This window comes from Poromitra crassiceps (assembly GCF_964638095.1).
Source record: "Poromitra crassiceps genome assembly, chromosome: 8".
Classification (NCBI taxonomy): Eukaryota; Metazoa; Chordata; class Actinopteri; order Beryciformes; family Melamphaidae; genus Poromitra; species Poromitra crassiceps.
Window position 1 is genome coordinate 19,681,425 of NC_139629.1, and position 18,607 is coordinate 19,700,031.

General features: G+C 44.0%; 1 protein-coding gene across 1 annotated transcript in view; it reads left to right on the plus strand.

Annotated features, from left to right (window-relative positions):
• The window catches only part of arhgef28a (Rho guanine nucleotide exchange factor (GEF) 28a), a gene marked incomplete at its 3' end in the record, with an annotated part of 71,149 nt that overhangs the window by 28,870 nt on the left and 23,672 nt on the right, over positions 1–18,607 (plus strand). The window contains exons 9-23 of the mRNA XM_083641105.1: positions 460–584; positions 1,659–1,954; positions 2,886–3,060; positions 3,166–3,277; positions 6,059–6,101; positions 14,035–14,158; positions 15,100–15,235; positions 15,356–15,411; positions 15,559–15,619; positions 15,772–15,913; positions 16,019–16,131; positions 16,971–17,111; positions 17,585–17,835; positions 18,141–18,266; positions 18,355–18,472. Coding sequence (XP_083497231.1) covers positions 460–584; positions 1,659–1,954; positions 2,886–3,060; positions 3,166–3,277; positions 6,059–6,101; positions 14,035–14,158; positions 15,100–15,235; positions 15,356–15,411; positions 15,559–15,619; positions 15,772–15,913; positions 16,019–16,131; positions 16,971–17,111; positions 17,585–17,835; positions 18,141–18,266; positions 18,355–18,472 — 2,019 coding nt within the window. The remainder of the gene's footprint in view (positions 1–459; positions 585–1,658; positions 1,955–2,885; positions 3,061–3,165; positions 3,278–6,058; positions 6,102–14,034; positions 14,159–15,099; positions 15,236–15,355; positions 15,412–15,558; positions 15,620–15,771; positions 15,914–16,018; positions 16,132–16,970; positions 17,112–17,584; positions 17,836–18,140; positions 18,267–18,354; positions 18,473–18,607) is intronic.

An 18,607-nucleotide genomic window follows, 5' to 3' on the forward strand; every position in this document is an offset into this window, starting at 1 on the left:
CTCTCATGCTACATCTGCTTATAACTCCTCTCATGCTACATCTGCTTATAACTCCTCTCATGCTACATCTGCTTATAACTCCTCTCATGCTACATCTGTGATCTTCTGTCTCGATCTATTCAGCCTGTTAGACTTTTTAGTATCTGGGAAATGTTGGGGTGAATTATGCTAATGAGAAATGGCTTCTTCCCATGTGCTTTGACAGTAAATCATTCAGCAGGCTGGAAACAAACTCCTAGTAGATGTTTTTCATATTCATAAGATCTGGCCTGTTTGGTCTCTTGGTGGATATTGAGTGACTGGGAAGAGTGAAGGGAGACGAGCACAAGGCGTCAGTTTGGATGATTGCAGATGGTACAGTAGCTATTCTGAGTGTGTGTGTGTGTGTGTGTGTGTGTGTGTGTGTGTGTGTGTGTGTGTGTGTGTGTGTGTGTGTGTGTGTGTGTGTGTTTTCCACAGTAAACGGGCATCCCGCGGGGTCCAGTGGAGTCCAGAGCCAATCTGCCGACTGCGCTGCCGTCTCTCTGGTCTCCATGATGCACAGCCGGGAGCAGGCCAGTGCCGGTGTCACACAGCAGACACAGGTACAGCATGTACCTGTAGGGATGCACCATATTGGATTTTTTTTCTGATATCTGATATGCCGAAATTTTCCTTTTCTTTCGGCCGATTCCCGATACCAATATACAGTATGCACATATTTTCCCCCACCTAATTTCAGAGAACATCAAGTCTCTACTGTAGTGGAATTAACACATTATTATGCCTACTCTTATCGTGATGGCTCACTGTCAAATGCAGACATAAATACAATGCTTTTCAAAATGTACCGTACTCATTCAATAGTCAAAATAAGAAAACTACTTCAACCTACCGGTAAGCTATGTAAAACAGGCCATATTTGTTTATTTATGTAACATTTTCTTTCAAACAAAACTGTAAAATTCATCCTACTGAAACAGACTTGGATGAAGCTCTCCCTGAGACAGTTTAGTCCAGCATCGAGCATTTTGGTCATAATTAATTAAGTAATTTGATCGGCCTGTCATATCGGCAGAAACCTTTGATTCAGGCCGATGCCGATATTTGATTTTAAAGCCCCCCCCCCCCCCCCCCCCCCGATACCTATAGAGACACTGTGTAACGCGTCATCATTCAGAAGCCACGCCCAAGACGGGGGAAAACGGAAACCCCCCCTCCAATCCTGGCGTTCTCCTATGTCGCATGGTTGCGTGTTGCACAAAAAGATCGTATATACAGAAGATAAACACTCCCAACTTACTTCCTTGACAGCTAGATCCACATTTTTCTTCTCGCCAATTCTCAATGGCTTCCTTGTTTTGCTCAGGAGTACAAAAAAACTTTGGCGATTTTTTACATTTGTTGTCTGCGCAGCCCACCACACAACAGCTTTTAGCTATGTTTAATTAAAGGAAAATGACGCTGGTGTGTGGAAATGAACTGAGCTTTTCCCCCGTGATGGGCGTGGCCTATTTCATGCAGTGTCTCTATGACGTGCTGATATCATCATGCATCTCTAGAGAAAAGATTGTTTATTTTAACAGATGGTTTTACAGATTTGATCAGGATCATAGTGTGGTTGTGTGGTTTATTTTTCTCCTTGTATTGCTTCTTCTCCTCATGTGTCCGTGCCTCAGGAGGATGCCGGCGATGTCAAGCACAGAGTGGGCGGGGTGACGACTGACAGCACGGGGACAGACAGCCGTCCGTGGGACGCGCTGGACTCCGAGGACCTCCTGCTGGCCACAGACACCCCTCCCCCCGGGCCGCCCTTCCTTTCAGAGGACAGCCTCCCTCCCCCTCTGCCCCTCTCCGCCCCCTCCTCTCCATCTCTCTCACCCGCCGACCAAGTCCTCGCCAGGCTCGGCCGCCCTGCCTTCAGCGACCTGAGCGATCAGAGAGAGAGCCCACCCCTGGAGACGTGTGACCTCAGGTATTATCGCGGAAGGTTTTACCGGGTCAAATGTCAAATAGTCAGCGTCCTTGGTGTGTTTCTGTCAAGCAACAGCCTCCATCTTGTACCTAGGTCGTACGCACGTAGTACGCCGGCGGTCAGAGCGAAGTATCGATACTCACATTGGATTGAAAATAGGAAAGTATTTGTAGTTTCTTCTTTCTCTTAACATTTTCACAACACGACCTCAGCTCCGCCGGCAACTGCTTCTACTACTTCTCGTAAGGCGCACTTGTTTAACGCCGCCCGTGCGTATCAGGAGTGATGATGGGTGAAGATTAGGGTAAGACTATCAGGCTAAAGGGCAGTTCATACTCCAACCATTTATGGTGGTTGCGACCGACCATGATCAGATTCCATCATTGGTGGCAACGATATAATGTTTATGCTTACAGCGACGGACGATATGGCATCTTTGCGATGATGGTTGTACCCATCGCCAAGACTTCATATGGATTGAACTTCGACCAGCGCATTAATGTTCGTGACGTTCAGCGATGCGCGTCGGGTGATCATAAATCGCTGTACTCTAAACTGCCCTTAAGGCTTAGCCTGATTGCCCTCTGCCTCTGATTGGCTTAGCCGCTAAGCAGCTTGCCGATCACGGACCAATAGCAGGCGGCGCTGCCGCACTTCTCGTCCAAGATGGCGATGGTCAAGATGTCAAACTCGAGGCTTCAAAATGGGAGTCCACAAAGCAATGGGTGACGTCCCGGTGGCTACGTCCATGTTTTTGTTCAGTCTATGATCTCTGGATGTAACAGTCTATGATCTCTGGATGTAACAGTCGATGATCTCTGGATGTAACAGTCTATGATCTCTGGATGTAACAGTCTATGATGTATGTAACAGTCTATGATCTCTGGATGTAACTGGTTGTACGGGTTTGTCTCTTGCTCTCTACCTCTAGTCCCAGTCTGGTGGCTCTGGAAGTGGACAGTGAAGAGGAGAGTGCAGAACCTCCCCAGCTCTCATCAGACACTGCTGGGAAAAGTCAAGACAAAAGGGAAAGCTCTCATCCCTCTCCTGACCTCACGTGCACTCGCACTCTGTCCGCCTCCTCAGCCTGTGACTCCGCCCCAAAGGTACAGTACCATCACAACTCTCACACACTCAAACACAAGCTCCTCCCATCATTTATTCTGGCCTTGTTTTTGAGCTTTTCATTTTTGTTATTTTTTTCTTCCTAGGTGATGGGTGACCAGGGGATACGGCTGCGCTCCTATTCCTACTCTTCTTCCAAAATCAGTTTGCGTCCTGCTCGTTTTGCCCGGGACACCGCGGCAACTGACCTCAGCCCTGGTCAGTAACTCCGGGACAGTGAACCGCCTCACATCATAAGGAATTGAATTCAACTCGTAACTAACATGGCTTCCATGAACTAACTTGGGAGTCATTTTTAATTGTTCATGTGTTCTTTTCGACTAGCCTGTCTGTCACTAATAAAGCCTGACAAGTGTGGCTGGTGAGGGGGGGCTGATTTTCTCTAACCCCTTTAAAAATCAAGCTACAGATAGACCTTACTACTAATGTACAGTGCAGTCAACTCCCAATAAATTGATTTCACCATTTTGCTTGAATTGAGAAGGATTATATTCTATACCAGGGGTGCCCACACTTTTCTTTTTTTGCTTTGCGAGCTACTTTTAAAATGATTAGTTCAACATGATCTACCAACCCCATGAAAATACATTAAATGTACTAAGGTACATTTTACAGGTACATTACTGCACAGACGCTCGTTCCTCGTTCGCTGTCATTTCTTTGAACACCAGAATGCACATTGTGTGCTGTATGGCTTAGCTCTGTGGACTCGTCTAACGTTAGCTGGAGTGAGAAACACTCACAGTCTGCTATGGCCTTCTGCTCCAAATCACCAGCCATCACCTCACACCGTGTAACTGTACTTCTGGAAGGCTGGACCGCTTTGATAGCATTTTTATGTCGTTCTTTCATTGCGTTGTTGTGAATGAAGTGACTCCCCTAACCTAATGTGGAACACAGCTCTCAACAGCAGCATGAAGTGACTCCCCTAACCTAATGTGCAACACAGCTCTCAACAGCAGCATGAAGTGACTCCCCTAACCTAATGTGCAACACAGCTCTCAACAGCAGCATGAAGTGACTCCCCTAACCTAATGTGCAACACAGCTCTCAACAGCAGCACACTGGTCGTTCTTTATGTCACTCAAGTGTCAGATGTATTGGGAGGACGGACAAAATGTGGAGGGGGAGGGGGGATATTTTTATGAATGGAACGGCGATCGCCTTCGACGTATTGGGCACCCCTGTTCTATACCTTCACAATAAACCCCAACCATTGCATGAAGTGGCGTTTGATCAGGAGTTGACTGCACATGCTAACAGTTTGCACCTTCTGTACTGTAGTGGATGTGTGAGCAGCCCTCTGTCCACTGTGCCCTGTAGATGGCGTGCTCCACAGCGTCAGCTACAGCCGATCTCTCCTTCAGGCCCTCTCTCTGTCTAAATCTCTGTCTCTGCTCCACCCTGGTAGTAAGTACTGTCAACCCCCAACTGTCTGTCACACTGCGCAAAGGCCCACAACAGCCCGCACATTGCTCTGTGTGTGTGTGTGTGTGTGTGTGTGTGTGTGTGTGTGTGTGTGTGTGCGCGTGTGTGTATTTGTGTCAGGGTTATTATTGTATGCTGATTAAACTACTGAAACGGAAATAAAAACGAAATGTGATCAATTATTTTTATAAACTGATACAAAAAAGTAAACCAAAATGAAGTAAAAAAAAAAAAACATCAGGGGTTTTCCTCAGACAAAGCTTGGACAAATCTTAATTTACTTGCTTAGTTTTGCTCAATTCCATGATGTCTATGGGATCATGATTATGTTATTTGATCCCATAGACACTCAACAATTAAGCCAAGATAGCTTCATGTTGCTGTTTGACACACTGTACTGTACTTCTGACCATACCAAATACATACAAAAAGAGCATTGATTTGTTTCTCTGACTCTGGGAAAGTGGGAAAAACAGTAAAAGTCCACAAAACTACACACAAATACTGTCTCTGAACTACCTCAAAACACACATTTGGGCTATTCTATGTGATCTCCTTTTGATAAGTAATGTAATAGCTACCGAATATAATATTTTTTTCCCCCACTCCCATTCACTGAGCCTCCCCTGAAACTGTTTGGAGGCTCCATGGGGAAGCCCGCCTCCCACTTTTAAAACCTCTGATGTAGTCAAACTGTTTTCCCTGATCCAAATTTGAACTATTTATGTGGCAAAGCTAAACCTAATCTAAAACTAGACTACTTTAAAAAGTCAAAACTAAACTAAAAGTAACACACTCTGAAAACTAACTGTAATTTGGATTAGAAGTGGAATTGAAACCCTAATACATGAAAACGACAACAAAAAAAGAGAGAAAAAGACGCTGTAGTAATAACCTTGGTGTGTGTGTGTGTGTGTATGAGCACGTCAGTGTCTGCGTCTTACCTAATCATTGCACAGCCTTATCGTAATCTGAAGGGCAGTGGGAGCCCTTCAGGCAGGATGCCTGCGTCTGCGTCTGCGTGATTGCTTTGCAGCCTGGTGGACAGGCGCCCTCCAGGGTCTGCACTTTGTGCCTGTGTACAGACTGTCATGTGTGTCTGCACTTTGTGCCTGTGTACAGACTGTCATGTGTGTCCTGGAGTTTGTCCTGGTTACGCTGCACCTGCATATCATCTTTCTCGCTTTGCATATCAATTGTGATTGTAGTCATCCCCTTTCATATGAACCTATTCATGCAGGGAGCAGCTCCTCTGGCATGTAAATGAAACCTGGCAGGCTGTCTCATTAGACTCATTTATTACATTCACATAATAACTGAAGGAAATTTCAGAATAAAACATCCTTATCGCACTATTCCTATTAAATCTTCCCATCTCACTAATTCATTTCCCCCTCCTTAACCTTAATCCAAGAGGGGGTATTCTTTTGATTCCATGCCTTTTGATATTGCAACATGTACAGTACATTGCCTATCAGTTTTTATTAGATATGTTGGCTCTGGATTGAATCACTGTTTATCAACGTATCTCCATTCTTCATGTCTCTACAGAGCAGAGAGCCTCCAGTCTAACAGAACAGACACATGAAAAAAGGTATTTACAATTTGTTCACTAATGTCTCACTTGTCTAACGTTCACTAATGTCTCACTCAATGTCACCCGTTGTTTTCATCAAGCTTGTTCTACCTCGTTAGGTTCAGTAGCAGAGTTGACTTTCTTCTAAACTGCACTCTGTCCTCACACAACACACGAAGCAGCTTGTCATTTGATTTGTCGTCGGCCTTAATTGAGATCGACCTTCTCTTCCAAACTTAATCTTAATCTCTTCTTAATCTTCAAAGCAAAGGGCAACATATAGGTAACCATGGCTTCCAGGTTGCTCGGTGACAGCGGGCTCTGTGTGAAGTTTGCGGCTGTCTTTTCTGAAGCCCTTTTGTTCTTGTGAAGCGAAGCTGGTTTTAGGTCAGTCGCCGGTGTTTTGATCCTCCGGTGTTTTTCCACTGACAAAGGCAGTGACGCACAGATATCAGTGACCCTGAGCCATTCTCATCCCTCATTTGTAGCCTAATCTCCTTGCTCTGATTTTCGTTTCAGGGCTCACGTCATCTTGCTCTTGTGTGGCTTATTTTCCAGATATTAGAGAATGATAGTTAGCATCCAATAAATGTGACATTTACATGCCACAGTGCATAGTCAATGTATGCAAGAGTGCACAATTAAAGTATGAGCAAGGATATGTCTTCTGCTTTGCTCTAGAGCAGTGGTTCTCTTCAGTACCCCCTTTAACTGATTTCTGAATCCAAGTACCCCCTTTACCCGAGTGCAACATTTTGCTTAGAAAACTGCAAGAGAAAACTATAGCAGCATATGATGCAATGAATGAATGATAACCCACCCCTTGAAAAATATAACATTATAAAATAAGAAATGGAATGAAATAGTTGCAATTAGTGCCTCTTGAGCAGATTTATTTTAACGTTGAACTTATTTTCATTCATTATTCTTAGATTTTCCCATTTTTCTTAAGTACCCCTTGTAGTACGTACCTCCACGTACCCCTAGGGGTACGCGTACCCCAGTTTGGGAACCACTGCTCTAGAGGAGAAGAGGCACAGATAAAATGAAGACCTTTTCACTCACTGTTCCACTCAGCCTAGTTCCTCTGGGACGCCTTTAGGAACCCTGCCAAATGCATTGTCCTCTGCCCGCTTCACCTATACATGCCCTTGTTAAACACTGCCACAACACAGCACCTCCCCCTGGTGGAAAACAACAGCTTCTGTTGGGACTGTGGTTTTTGGTAACATTTTATTTGGAGAGTCTGCTTACTGTACAAAGAACTTATGGAGTATTTATAACATTTCAACAGCTTATTGCTTGACATTCAACAATTCAGTTTCACTTTTGTCCGTCTTGTCACATACTCTATAAACATCTACATATTTTTAATAGACTCTAGTTTGTGACAATTCATGATATTAACAGAATAATTTAGTAGCTCCAGTTTTATGAGAATCGGGTGTATGAAACACACACATGCCATCATTTCAGCCTCCTAAGGTGAAAACTGTGCCCGTTATGGGCGTGGTGAATTCTTTGTGGACCGACCCGACCGGGTCTCGGGTGACAGTGAAATACTGGGTCCGATAGATTCATTCAAACCTCTCGAAGAATCATTGGGGTTTCCCTCATTTACAACTGTAGCATGCACAGCCAGCAGTAAATAGGGGAGGCTTAATTTTCTCTAGCCTACGTTTTACCTGCCGCTCCTGCACACCACAGCACAGACAAGACAAGACATGAATTAGAGAGTATGTAACATTATGGCACAAACGTGTTTTCAGAAGTAAAATTTGAAAACATTCACAGTGAATGGACGATCCGTTTAAAAATGTCAACAATATTATATCTGAGTTTTTGCACGTTCCATAAAAATAGGATAGGACAGCCTTTATTAATCCCACAAGTGGTAAATTCACTCATTACAGCAGCTCAAGTAGAAGATTGACACTTTAAAAGAAAACTAAAAGTAAATAATAAAAGTAAACAAGATATATATACACACTATACACACTAAATACAACAATTGGTTTAGGCTAGGGCTGTACCTGACTCAGAATGTCAGTCAAATCGGATTCGGCTGTTCAATACGAATATTCAACTATTCTTTTTTGTTTTTTTACAAGACTATCTGGCAATCAGAAAAGCCAATGGCATGAGCTTGTTTGATTCATTTTGTTTAATTGGTACTTGGTTTTATGGTAATAGGCTGATACTTATACCAAAATAGTCAATTATATCCTGATCTATTGGGAGAAACCAAGCAATTTAATGTAAAATCAGACATTCAGCACCCCCATATAGCCAGAATGGAGTGATCCTTATTTCATAACCACATTTTGTGACTATTCGATTGTGAGATTGGCAGTCCAATCTGGCTCCTTCGAACGAAATGTCCACTATTTGGGGTCAGCCCTAGTTTAACCCATTGATACCTGATGCAGCATTTGTGTGTGTATCCCTTTAAGACCGCGAACTGCGTCCATGTGGTTCGCGGTCTTAAAGGGATACACACACGTCGGGATATATACACGTCGCAAATGCTGCATCAGGTATCAATGGGTTAAACTGATACTGCAAGGATAATCCAATACTCCTTATCAATATGTTCAATAACATGAGGAAAACACTTAACACAACACATTTTCACATAGGGTTGTCACAGCTACCATAGGCCTATCAAACAAATCATCAAGTCTACTGTCTGTGTCTGTAACTGTGCATCACAATTGACGGCAACTGATCTTCTCTATATCAAAGGCCAAAGAAAATAGTTTCATTACATTTCATTAGTGCCAGTTTCACACTTTGCAAATTCATCCTGTGGGCCGGTTTGGACACTTTATTATATAGATTGAGGCCACGTCTCGTCATAGACGCTGGTTTAGCCTTGCTGGGGGCGGGGTCAGGGTGGGGTAAATTCTCCCATTCTATCCATTCAGCAAAGTTAGAATTTAGCTGATAGCCCAGCCCAGGCAGACACGATCGGGGATTTAACCACCGCAGTAAATGCACATCTGAGCAGACGTCTTGTGTTCTGCTCTAGAACCCCCAAACATGTAGTTTAGAGCCGCAGCACCGTCTTTTGGTGAGTCAGCCCATGAGATATATGGGCGGTTTTACCCCACTCGCGCGCCCGCCGTTTAACATTTTGTGGGCGTTCCCAGACATGCGGACTGTCTCTATACCATATTACACACAAACTACGTGTTAAGGTCTTGGTTTCACTTTCATGTGACTCATTATCCGTGTTCGGAACGGTTCACTCACTCACTCACTATTCCCCATGTAGTGTTGTAGTGATGGGGAACGACCAACTGCTTTACAGTTTTCACGAAATTATCTTGCTAGGGAACAGTTTGGAACGCAGCTTAGTTTTCAAAATGGGAGGCGGGCCTCCCCAGGAGGGCTCCAAACAGTTTCAGGGGAGGCTCAGTGAATGGGAGTGAAAAAAATATTGTATTAGTTCTCAAAATGAGGTCACATAGAATAGCCAAATTGTGCGTGATTTGGTTAAGAGATAGTTCAGAGATATGTTTGTCAGAGTCATAACAAATAAATGCCTCCAGACAGACTTTTTTACTGTATGTATTTTTGGTGGTGTAGTCTGAAGTACGTCAACAGCAGTAACAGGCCATCTTGGCTCAATTAATCATGATGGGGAGGGAGTCAGGCTTTGTCCAAGCGTCAGTGTCTGAGGGGAGGCCCACAGTCTCAGACTTTGAAAACCCCTGGTCTACATAGTGAATCAAATTAACAGTTGAGAATACTCTCCTGTGTGGATTATCATGTGTCTCTTCAAGTGTCCTTTATAACCAAAACCGTTACCACAGACTGAGCAATTAAATGGTTTCTCATCTGTGTGGACTAGCATGTGTTGCTTCAAGTTTCCTTTTTCACCAAAACATTTACCACAGACTGAGCAATTAAATTGTTTCTCACCTGTGTGGACTATCATGTGTCTCTTCAAGTGTCCTTTATCACCACAACCTTTACCACAGACTGAGCAATTAAATGGTTTCTCATCTGTGTGGACTATCATGTGTTTCTTCAAGTCTCCTTTATAACCAAAACATTTACCACAGACTGAGCAATTAAATGGTTTCTCACCTGTGTGGACTATCATGTGTTTCTTCAAGTCTCCTTTATAACCAAAACATTTACCACAGACTGAGCAATTAAATGGTTTCTCACCTGTGTGGACTATCATGTGTTTCTTCAAGTCTGATTTATAACCAAAACCTTTACCACAGACTGAGCAATTAAATGGTTTCTCACCTGTGTGGACTCGCATGTGTTTCGTCAAGTGTCCTTTATAACCAAAACAGTTACCACAGACTGAGCAAATAAATTGTTTCTCACCTGTGTGGACTATCATGTGTGCCTTCAAGTGTGCTTTTTGCCCACAACCTTTACCACAAACTGAGCAAGAAAATTGTTGCTCACCTGTGTGGACTAGCATGTGTCTCTTCAAGTCTCCTTTATAACAAAAACATTTACCACAGACTGAGCAATTAAATTGTTTCTCTCCTGTGTGGATTATCATGTGTGTCTTCAAGACTCTTTTCTGAGCAAAACATTTACCACAGACTGAGCAAATACATTGTTGCTCACCTGTGTGGACTAGCATGTGTGACTTCAAGTAACTTTTCTGACCAAAACCTTTACCACAGAATGAGCAATCAAATTGTTTCTCACGTGTGTGGACTTTCATGTGTGACTTCAAGCTTCCTTTATGACCAACACCTTTACCACAGACTGAGCAATTAATTTTTTTTTTCTCACGTGTGTGGACTTTCATGTGTGTCTTCAAGACTCCTTTTCGACCAAAACATTTACCACAGACCGAGCAATGAAATTGTTTCTCACCTGTGTGGACTACCATGTGTATTTTCAAGTCGTGGTTATCACGACATCTTTTACCACAATCTGAGCAACTAAATTGTTTGTTCCTAAGAACTTCACTGTTTTTCTGTGAGTCTAAACCTGACTGAGATTCACTGGTTTCCATCCATTCACCATCACTGTCTTCAGTCTCAGGATCCGAAGAGTCTGATACTCCACAGTCCTCTCCACCAGCTTCTGTTTTCATCGGTTCAGTTGAGCTGCTTGCCAGAGGCTCTGCCTCTCTGTTCTCCTCAGTTTGGCTTTGATGAAGCTGCGAGGACTGAGGTTTCTCTTCCTCATATTCACTCTTCACAGCGACCGCAGTGAATGGGAACTTGGTGATATCAGCCTCCTCCGGCCCTTGAAGCTGCTCTCCCTCCTGACTGATCCGGAGTTCCTCCTCTTCCTCTTTAATGTGTGGGAGCTCTGGGTCCTCCTGAAGCTGCTCTCCCTCCTGGCCGAGTTCCTCCTGCTCCTCTTTAATGTGTGCAGGGGGCTCTGGGTCCTCGTGAAGCTGCTCCCCCTCCTGACTGATCCAGAGTTCCTCCTGTTCCTCTTTAATGTGTGGGAGCTCTGGGCCCTCCTGGTCCAGACTGGAGCTCCATTCCTGCAGCTCAGCGGGAACCTCTTCTTTAATGACCATCAGCTGCTGGATGTCTGGAGGCAATGCTTCTCTGTGCAGCTTCTCGACTTTAGACATTTTCATTTTCACACAGTGACTGGAACTTTTACTCCTGAACTATTTACTGACAGGCACTATCATTCAAAGCTACAGCTTCACAGCTAACGTTAGCTTCAGCTAAACCTGAGTCCCATAAGAGAGGATATTCTTCGTCCCCTCAGAGTTAACCGGAGCCCCGGGTCCAGTATATATATTCGTGATAATATCATCCGCACATACGAGTCTTGTGTTTGTAAATTCAACTTCTGAAGTACCGAGGATATAACCGGGAAATATTACGCTACTGCTAACCGCGTGCCCTGTGTCCGCGTGTTCCTTTGTCGCAAAATAACTGGGATGTGGAGGCTAAATGACGTCACATCCGTTTATTTACACTTCTTCTTCTTCTCTAGCTAATTGGCGGATCGCAACCAACGTACATGTGCATACCGCCACCTACAGTACCGTTGTGGGTGTAACATCTACACACACACGCTCTCTCTCTTATTTTTTTTAACATGGCGATGACTAGTATGTTTTAGATGGTACAAAGAGATAACCAAGGAAGCAGCAGCTTGGAATCCAGTTACATACAGCAGTAGACATCTCAAGGCCAAATAAGGGTGTGTTTTAGACATGGTGAATGTAATTAACTAGCTGATATAAATTCAGCGGTAATCTGGGTGGTGAGAGCCAAGATTGAGAAGCACTGGTGTGAGAGATGAGAATGTTTTGGTCTGAGCATCTTTTGGCCTTATTGCCTGAAGCCAGAACTTCTGTCTCTATTAAATACATGACCTTTACTATCACTATCTTGTATGTTTGTGTTTGACGTGAACAACCAGGCCTGCATTTTTATATTTGTGTGTGTGTGCGTGGTTCATTACAGGGAGATCAGGTTCCGTAAGCGTGCCCAGTCTGCTGATGATGAGGGCAGTAGAGAGCTGGCAGAGTCCCTCCAACACCTCACCCTGTCAGAGTTCCTTAAAGAGTATGTGGGGTCGGCCTCCATTCGCCAGTCCCAGCCTCCTTAACTATCCAGTACAAACCAGTAGGGCTGGGCAATATATCGATATTATATCGATATCATGTGATTATGAGACTAGATATCGTCTTAGATTTAGGATATTGTGATATGGCATAAGTGTTGTCTTTTCCTGGTTTAAAAGGCTACATTACAGTAAGGTGATGTCATTTTCTGAACTTACCGTACTGTTCTAGCTGTTCTATTATTTGCCTTTACCCACTTAGTTTGTGAAAGCATCTATAGTCAGGGAAGGAAACCCTGTTTGCATTTTATTTTGATCAGTTTTGCTTGTGATGTCTGACATGTGGCTTTGGCTTACATCTGAACATTTAGAAAATACAGAGATAGCCTATATATCGCGTATCGCTATTCAGAAGAGAGAGAAAACAAAGATTTTTGATCCATATCGCCCAGCCCTACAAACAAGCCCTAAACAACCCTACAAGTTAAGGCACTTTCCCTAACTAACTACAATAAACCACAATGCATTATAACCTCCTCTCATCTCCTCTCCTTGCTAAAGTTATCATCGTCTTTTAACAAAGTGTACGGCGACTCTGTGAAATTTCATTTTGCATGTGACTGTAGCCTCTCTAACATTCAAACTAACTCTATTTTACAGTGACAGGCAGCACAGGGTTGCAGAGAATGAGCCTGATTTTTCTTTCCCTGGACTGAAGAAATGTCCTCCTCTGGATGCTTCTGTCACATTGTCAGTGACTTAACAGGATTGTGTGTGATCAGAGTGACGGGACAGCGACTGGTGTTTTTGGTAACAAGTAGGCCAGATTTTGTACAGACTATGAAAGTGCAGATCGTAAGCTCTCAGATGATGTGTCATACATTGAAATCAGAAAATTAAAGTGATCTGCTTATTTATCTGGGAAAATTGCCCTCAAAATTGGTGAACAAGCTTTGTTTGCCCTGAACAAGGTTTGCTAACACATTATATATTAAAAAAAAATCTCCAAAAAACAACTTTTATCCTGATTTGTGTGATTTCACAGTTGCCTACTTGTTAGCCCTTACACCAGACCATGTCACATTTTATTTTGACTAAGTGACAAGCTTTGTGTTGCACAAGCTATTTATCTTTCCATCCAGCCATTTGCGACTAACCACTAAGCCATCAACCTATTGCTTGTATATCACACTCCTGGACATGCCACCTACATCTAGTTGAACCTGTCTTGCTCTGCTTGTGTTATAATAGCCTGCTTTGGACTCAATCAGCAAGAAAAAGACAATGGTGTGACTAACCGATGTCAACTATGAATAACTTGTATCTTGAAACTTGCCCTACTGTATGTGTTGCATTCTAAGTTATGGGAAACAATAGTAAAATGCAAGGTAAATAATCGGTTGCAATGACACTTGTTTTCCTGCTGCAGAATTGAAGAGGAGGAGTTGGATAAGTACAACATCCCGTCCAAGGTGGAGTCAGAGAAGTACAAAGTTATTCGCACCTTCAGCTTTCTGAAGAGCAGGATGTCCAGCACACGCAACAAGAACAAGGTAAACCAAAGACATAGTGTCAGTGTATATCTCCACAGTTACACCCTGACCCACCACACATTCCCCACACATTCCTACATATGAAGCCAGCTTCATATGTAGGCTGTTGGGCTAGTTTAATACCACAAGGGATAGTTACATCAAATCCTCTGTATAGCTATTTCTACATACAGTATAGGCAGATGAAATAAACAGTTGCACTACATTGCCTATTGAACAGTATTCAAAGTGCTAGAAGTTAGGGGTATAACAGTTCACAAAATCAACGGTTCGGTTCAATATGACACAGTGGTGTCATGGTTCGGTGTGTTTTTGATACAGCAAAAAAGTAGGCATGCCAGAGAAATGTCCTTGATTTTTAAATGTATTTATTTATTTACTTACTTGTTTATTTTCACAGTCTGGTTTAAAATGTTGATATTGGTGTAGAAGACTTGCACTGTTCACCAGTTAAAGATTACTCTGGACTTCTGTGTCTGTATTGGTTTGTTTTTGGTCTTCATTTGACTCCCTGTCTTTCTGCTTTCTGGGAGAAACAACAGGAAATGCTGTTGGAAATATGTGAAGGTCAAGTGACAGACCAAACATGACATTTAAACCCTTGGGTAGCCCCTTTCCTTGTAATGATTAATCCCTTGCTGGTGAGTCAGCACACTAAGTGGAACCCCCCCCCCCCCCTGCGTCTGTTATTTATGCTATGCTCCACTTCCTCCTCAGTGGACTTTCATACGGTCTGAGGTGGGGATTCCTCCATTTCCAGAGTTTACTAGAGAAAAGCTCGTAAACCTGGATTTATATATATTAAAAAAAACGTATGGCTTGCTTTGCTGAAAGTTCTTAGATGTAGTTATAGCACATTGGCTTGTGTCTTTTGATCTTGGTGTATGGTAGCCTATATGGCATCTCTGTTGACTCCTATGTCTCTGACATGGTTTTCCAAGGGGAAAGGGAAGGATCGAGAGGCCAAGGATAGGCAGCTGAATGGACATCGCTTTTCCACAGGCGCCTGTGTTGGTTCCAATATGTGTCTGGTGTGTGACAAACCAGCAACTGGAAAGGAGCTCCTGCATTGCTCCAGTAAGTTTCACACTCTCTGATCGATTGACACCACGCTCTCTTTCACAATAACCTCTCTGACCACAATTTGTATAAATAGTACAAGGTGTTGACATCAACTCTGGTCTTTATCTCTTCTAGGTTGCACTGTCATGGTCCATAAGGGTTGCAAGGAATCTGCCCCCCCATGTTTGAAGGTGAGTACTGTCCACTCTGACCCACTGGCGTAGAAATGGTGTGTGCTGAAATGTGGCGTGTCTACTCATCTCCACCAGAGCCTTTTGTTGGTTTGAATGTTTACGTGCGCTGTGGTCCAACCTCCGTCTCTCATTTGTATTACTTAGAAACTTCAGGATAAGTATTCAGTGTCCATGGTGAAGAACAGGACAGCATCCCTCCCACAGAGTGAGTTTACAGCACCGAGGTCAAAAGTCGCCGACAACTTCACTGTCACGCGTTCAAACACGATTGTGCGTGAAATGTCCACGTGGTAACATTCCGTTGTGGTTGCACTGCGAAGGTTAACATTTCTTTACCCCTGTGTCCTCCTGTCGCAGATTTCACAGTGAGAGACAGCCCCCCTCAGTGCACCATCATCCCCACCTCTACCTCTCTACCTGCCACGACCCCTAAGGAGAGGAAGGACCCTGCTCCCCTCGCCTGCTCCCCCTCTGGGAGTCTCCCCAACGCCACTGACAGGTTGTAAAACTATCTCACACTGTCTGGATCATATCATAGGATTTGATAATACTCATAGACTTACTGAGGGTACTAATAGTCATTTTCTTCCCCATATCTTGATAGGCTCAGTGAGAGTTCAGAGACAGAGTCCGACAGCTGGAGGGTCGCCGGCCAGTCAGAGGAGCTCCAGCAGACGCCGGCGTCCTCCACCTCCACTGACTCTTCCCTAGGAGAAGGTACAGTACAGGATGAATCAGAAGCACAGATAGAGCCATTTCTGAAGTGATTATAACCACTAATGATTGATTATGGAGGTTCAACTGAAACCTGGCAGCGGTAAATGACTTCCCTGACAAGTCATGTTGTCCCTGTTGTCTTTGTGCAGACTGTGCAGACACGTATCTCATGTTGTCCCTGTTGTCTTTGTGCAGACTGTGCAGACACGTAACTCATGTTGTCCCTGTTGTCTTTGTGCAGACTGTGCAGACACGTATCTCATGTTGTCCCTGTTGTCTTTGTGCAGACTGTGCAGACACGTAACTCATGTTGTCCCTGTTGTCTTTGTGCAGACTGTGCAGACACGTATCTCATGTTGTCCCTGTTGTCTTTGTGCAGACTGTGCAGACACGTAACTCATGTTGTCCCTGTTGTCTTTGTGCAGACTGTGCAGACACGTATCTCATGTTGTCCCTGTTGTCTTTGTGCAGACTGTGCAGACACGTATCTCATGTTGTCCCTGTTGTCTTTGTGCAGACTGTGCAGACACGTATCTCATGTTGTCCCTGTTGTCTTTGTGCAGACTGTGCAGACACGTATCTCATGTTGTCCCTGTTGTCTTTGTGCAGACTGTGCAGACACGTATCTCATGTTGTCCCTGTTGTCTTTGTGCAGACTGTGCAGACACGTATCTCATGTTGTCCCTGTTGTCTTTGTGCAGACTGTGCAGACACGTATCTCATGTTGTCCCTGTTGTCTTTGCGCAGACTGTGCAGACACGTATCTCATGTTGTCCCTGTTGTCTTTGCGCAGACTGTGCAGACACGTATCTCATGTTGTCCCTGTTGTCTTTGTGCAGACTGTGCAGACACGTATCTCCATAGTGACCTCACAGCTGATGCTGTGGATTACGAGGCAGAGTCGTGGAGTCTGACAGTAGAGCACAAGTTCTGCAAGAAGCAGGACAAGCGAGTGGTCAAACGGCAGGATGTCATCTACGGTGAGCTTACAGGAGGAAGAAGCTTTTTCTGCTCAAATCATCGTTTCATCATTATGAATTGTAGCAACCACTTACATCTTTTAATTGTATGAGGGTGACTGAGATAAACACAGATTTTCCCATTCATACTTATGTGTGAAAGTCTCTGGATATCAACCAGAGCACGGAATTAGCTCCAGCCACCAGGCAAATGCTGCTACAATATGCAAGTGGCTGGTAAATTGTCTTCCCTCACCAGACAATTTAATCTATTGAGTGGTTGGTACAATTTGTACATTCACTAGCCACTAGTGGACAAAAAATATTTTTTAAATTGCACCCTCACCTGATATCAACCCAAAGAAGGCACTGGAGTACACTGATCACTGCTTACAATTTATAATAGGTGTTACTGTAGGAGGACTGGTGTTTCAGTCCAACTGCGTCTTCCTCAGAGTCAAGATGTGACTATGTGTCTATGTGTTGGACCTCAGAGCTGATGCAGACGGAGATACACCACTTACAGACTCTGCACATCATGGCGGAGGTGTTCCGGCGCGGCATGAGGGAGGAGGTGCAGCTGGAGGCGGAGGCAGTGGAGCGGGTCTTCCCCTGTCTGGACCAGCTGCTCCTCTTCCACCGGGCCTTCTTCACCGCCATGAGGGACCAGCGGCACAGCTCCGCCCAGCCTCAGGGACACAGGAACTACCTCATCCGCCAAATAGGGGACATCTTGCTGCAACAGGTGAGCTAGATGTCTGGGACCCATTTTTTCTGATGTGTAGTGGATCAGTGATGCTCAACCTTTTTCATATCAAGAACCCCCGGTTCAGTCCACATTAGGGCCAAGGGCCATGGACCCCCTATTTGATGAGATGCTGTCTCTCTGACCCAAATAATCGAAGAATATTCTTTTAATTGTTAGATATGATTTTGTCCAAAATACTCATTCTAATACCTTCTCTAATTGTGGTAGCTTCTGGTGGTCCCCGGATCCCAAGTTGAAAATTGGACTGTATGGACTGGATATATGTGTGTTTTTTTCTACAGTTTTCAGACGAGAACGCGGAGAAAATGAAACAGGTTTATGGCGAATTCTGCAGTCATCACAACGAGGCAGTGAGCTTCTTCAAAGAGCTCCAGCAGCACAACAAAAGATTTCAAAACTTCATCAAGGTAGTGAAGTCCCCAGAAATGTGAAAATGCACATCTTAACTTAACTATCATCAGGGAGATATAACATGACTCTTGTTACTTTTTAAAGCAACAAAGTAACAACTCCTTGGTGCGACGGAGAGAGATTCCTGAGTGCATCCTGCTGGTCACCCAAAGGATTACAAAGTACCCAGTGCTGCTGGAGAGGATCCTACTGTACACACAAGGTCAGGCATCTGCTGCCCCCTGCTGGTTAAACAAGCATTTCATAATGGTCTCTAAAACAAACGGCAGCCTGTACAACAATACAACATACTTAAGTGTAACAGGGTTCTCACGGGTCCTTGAAATCCTTGAAAGTT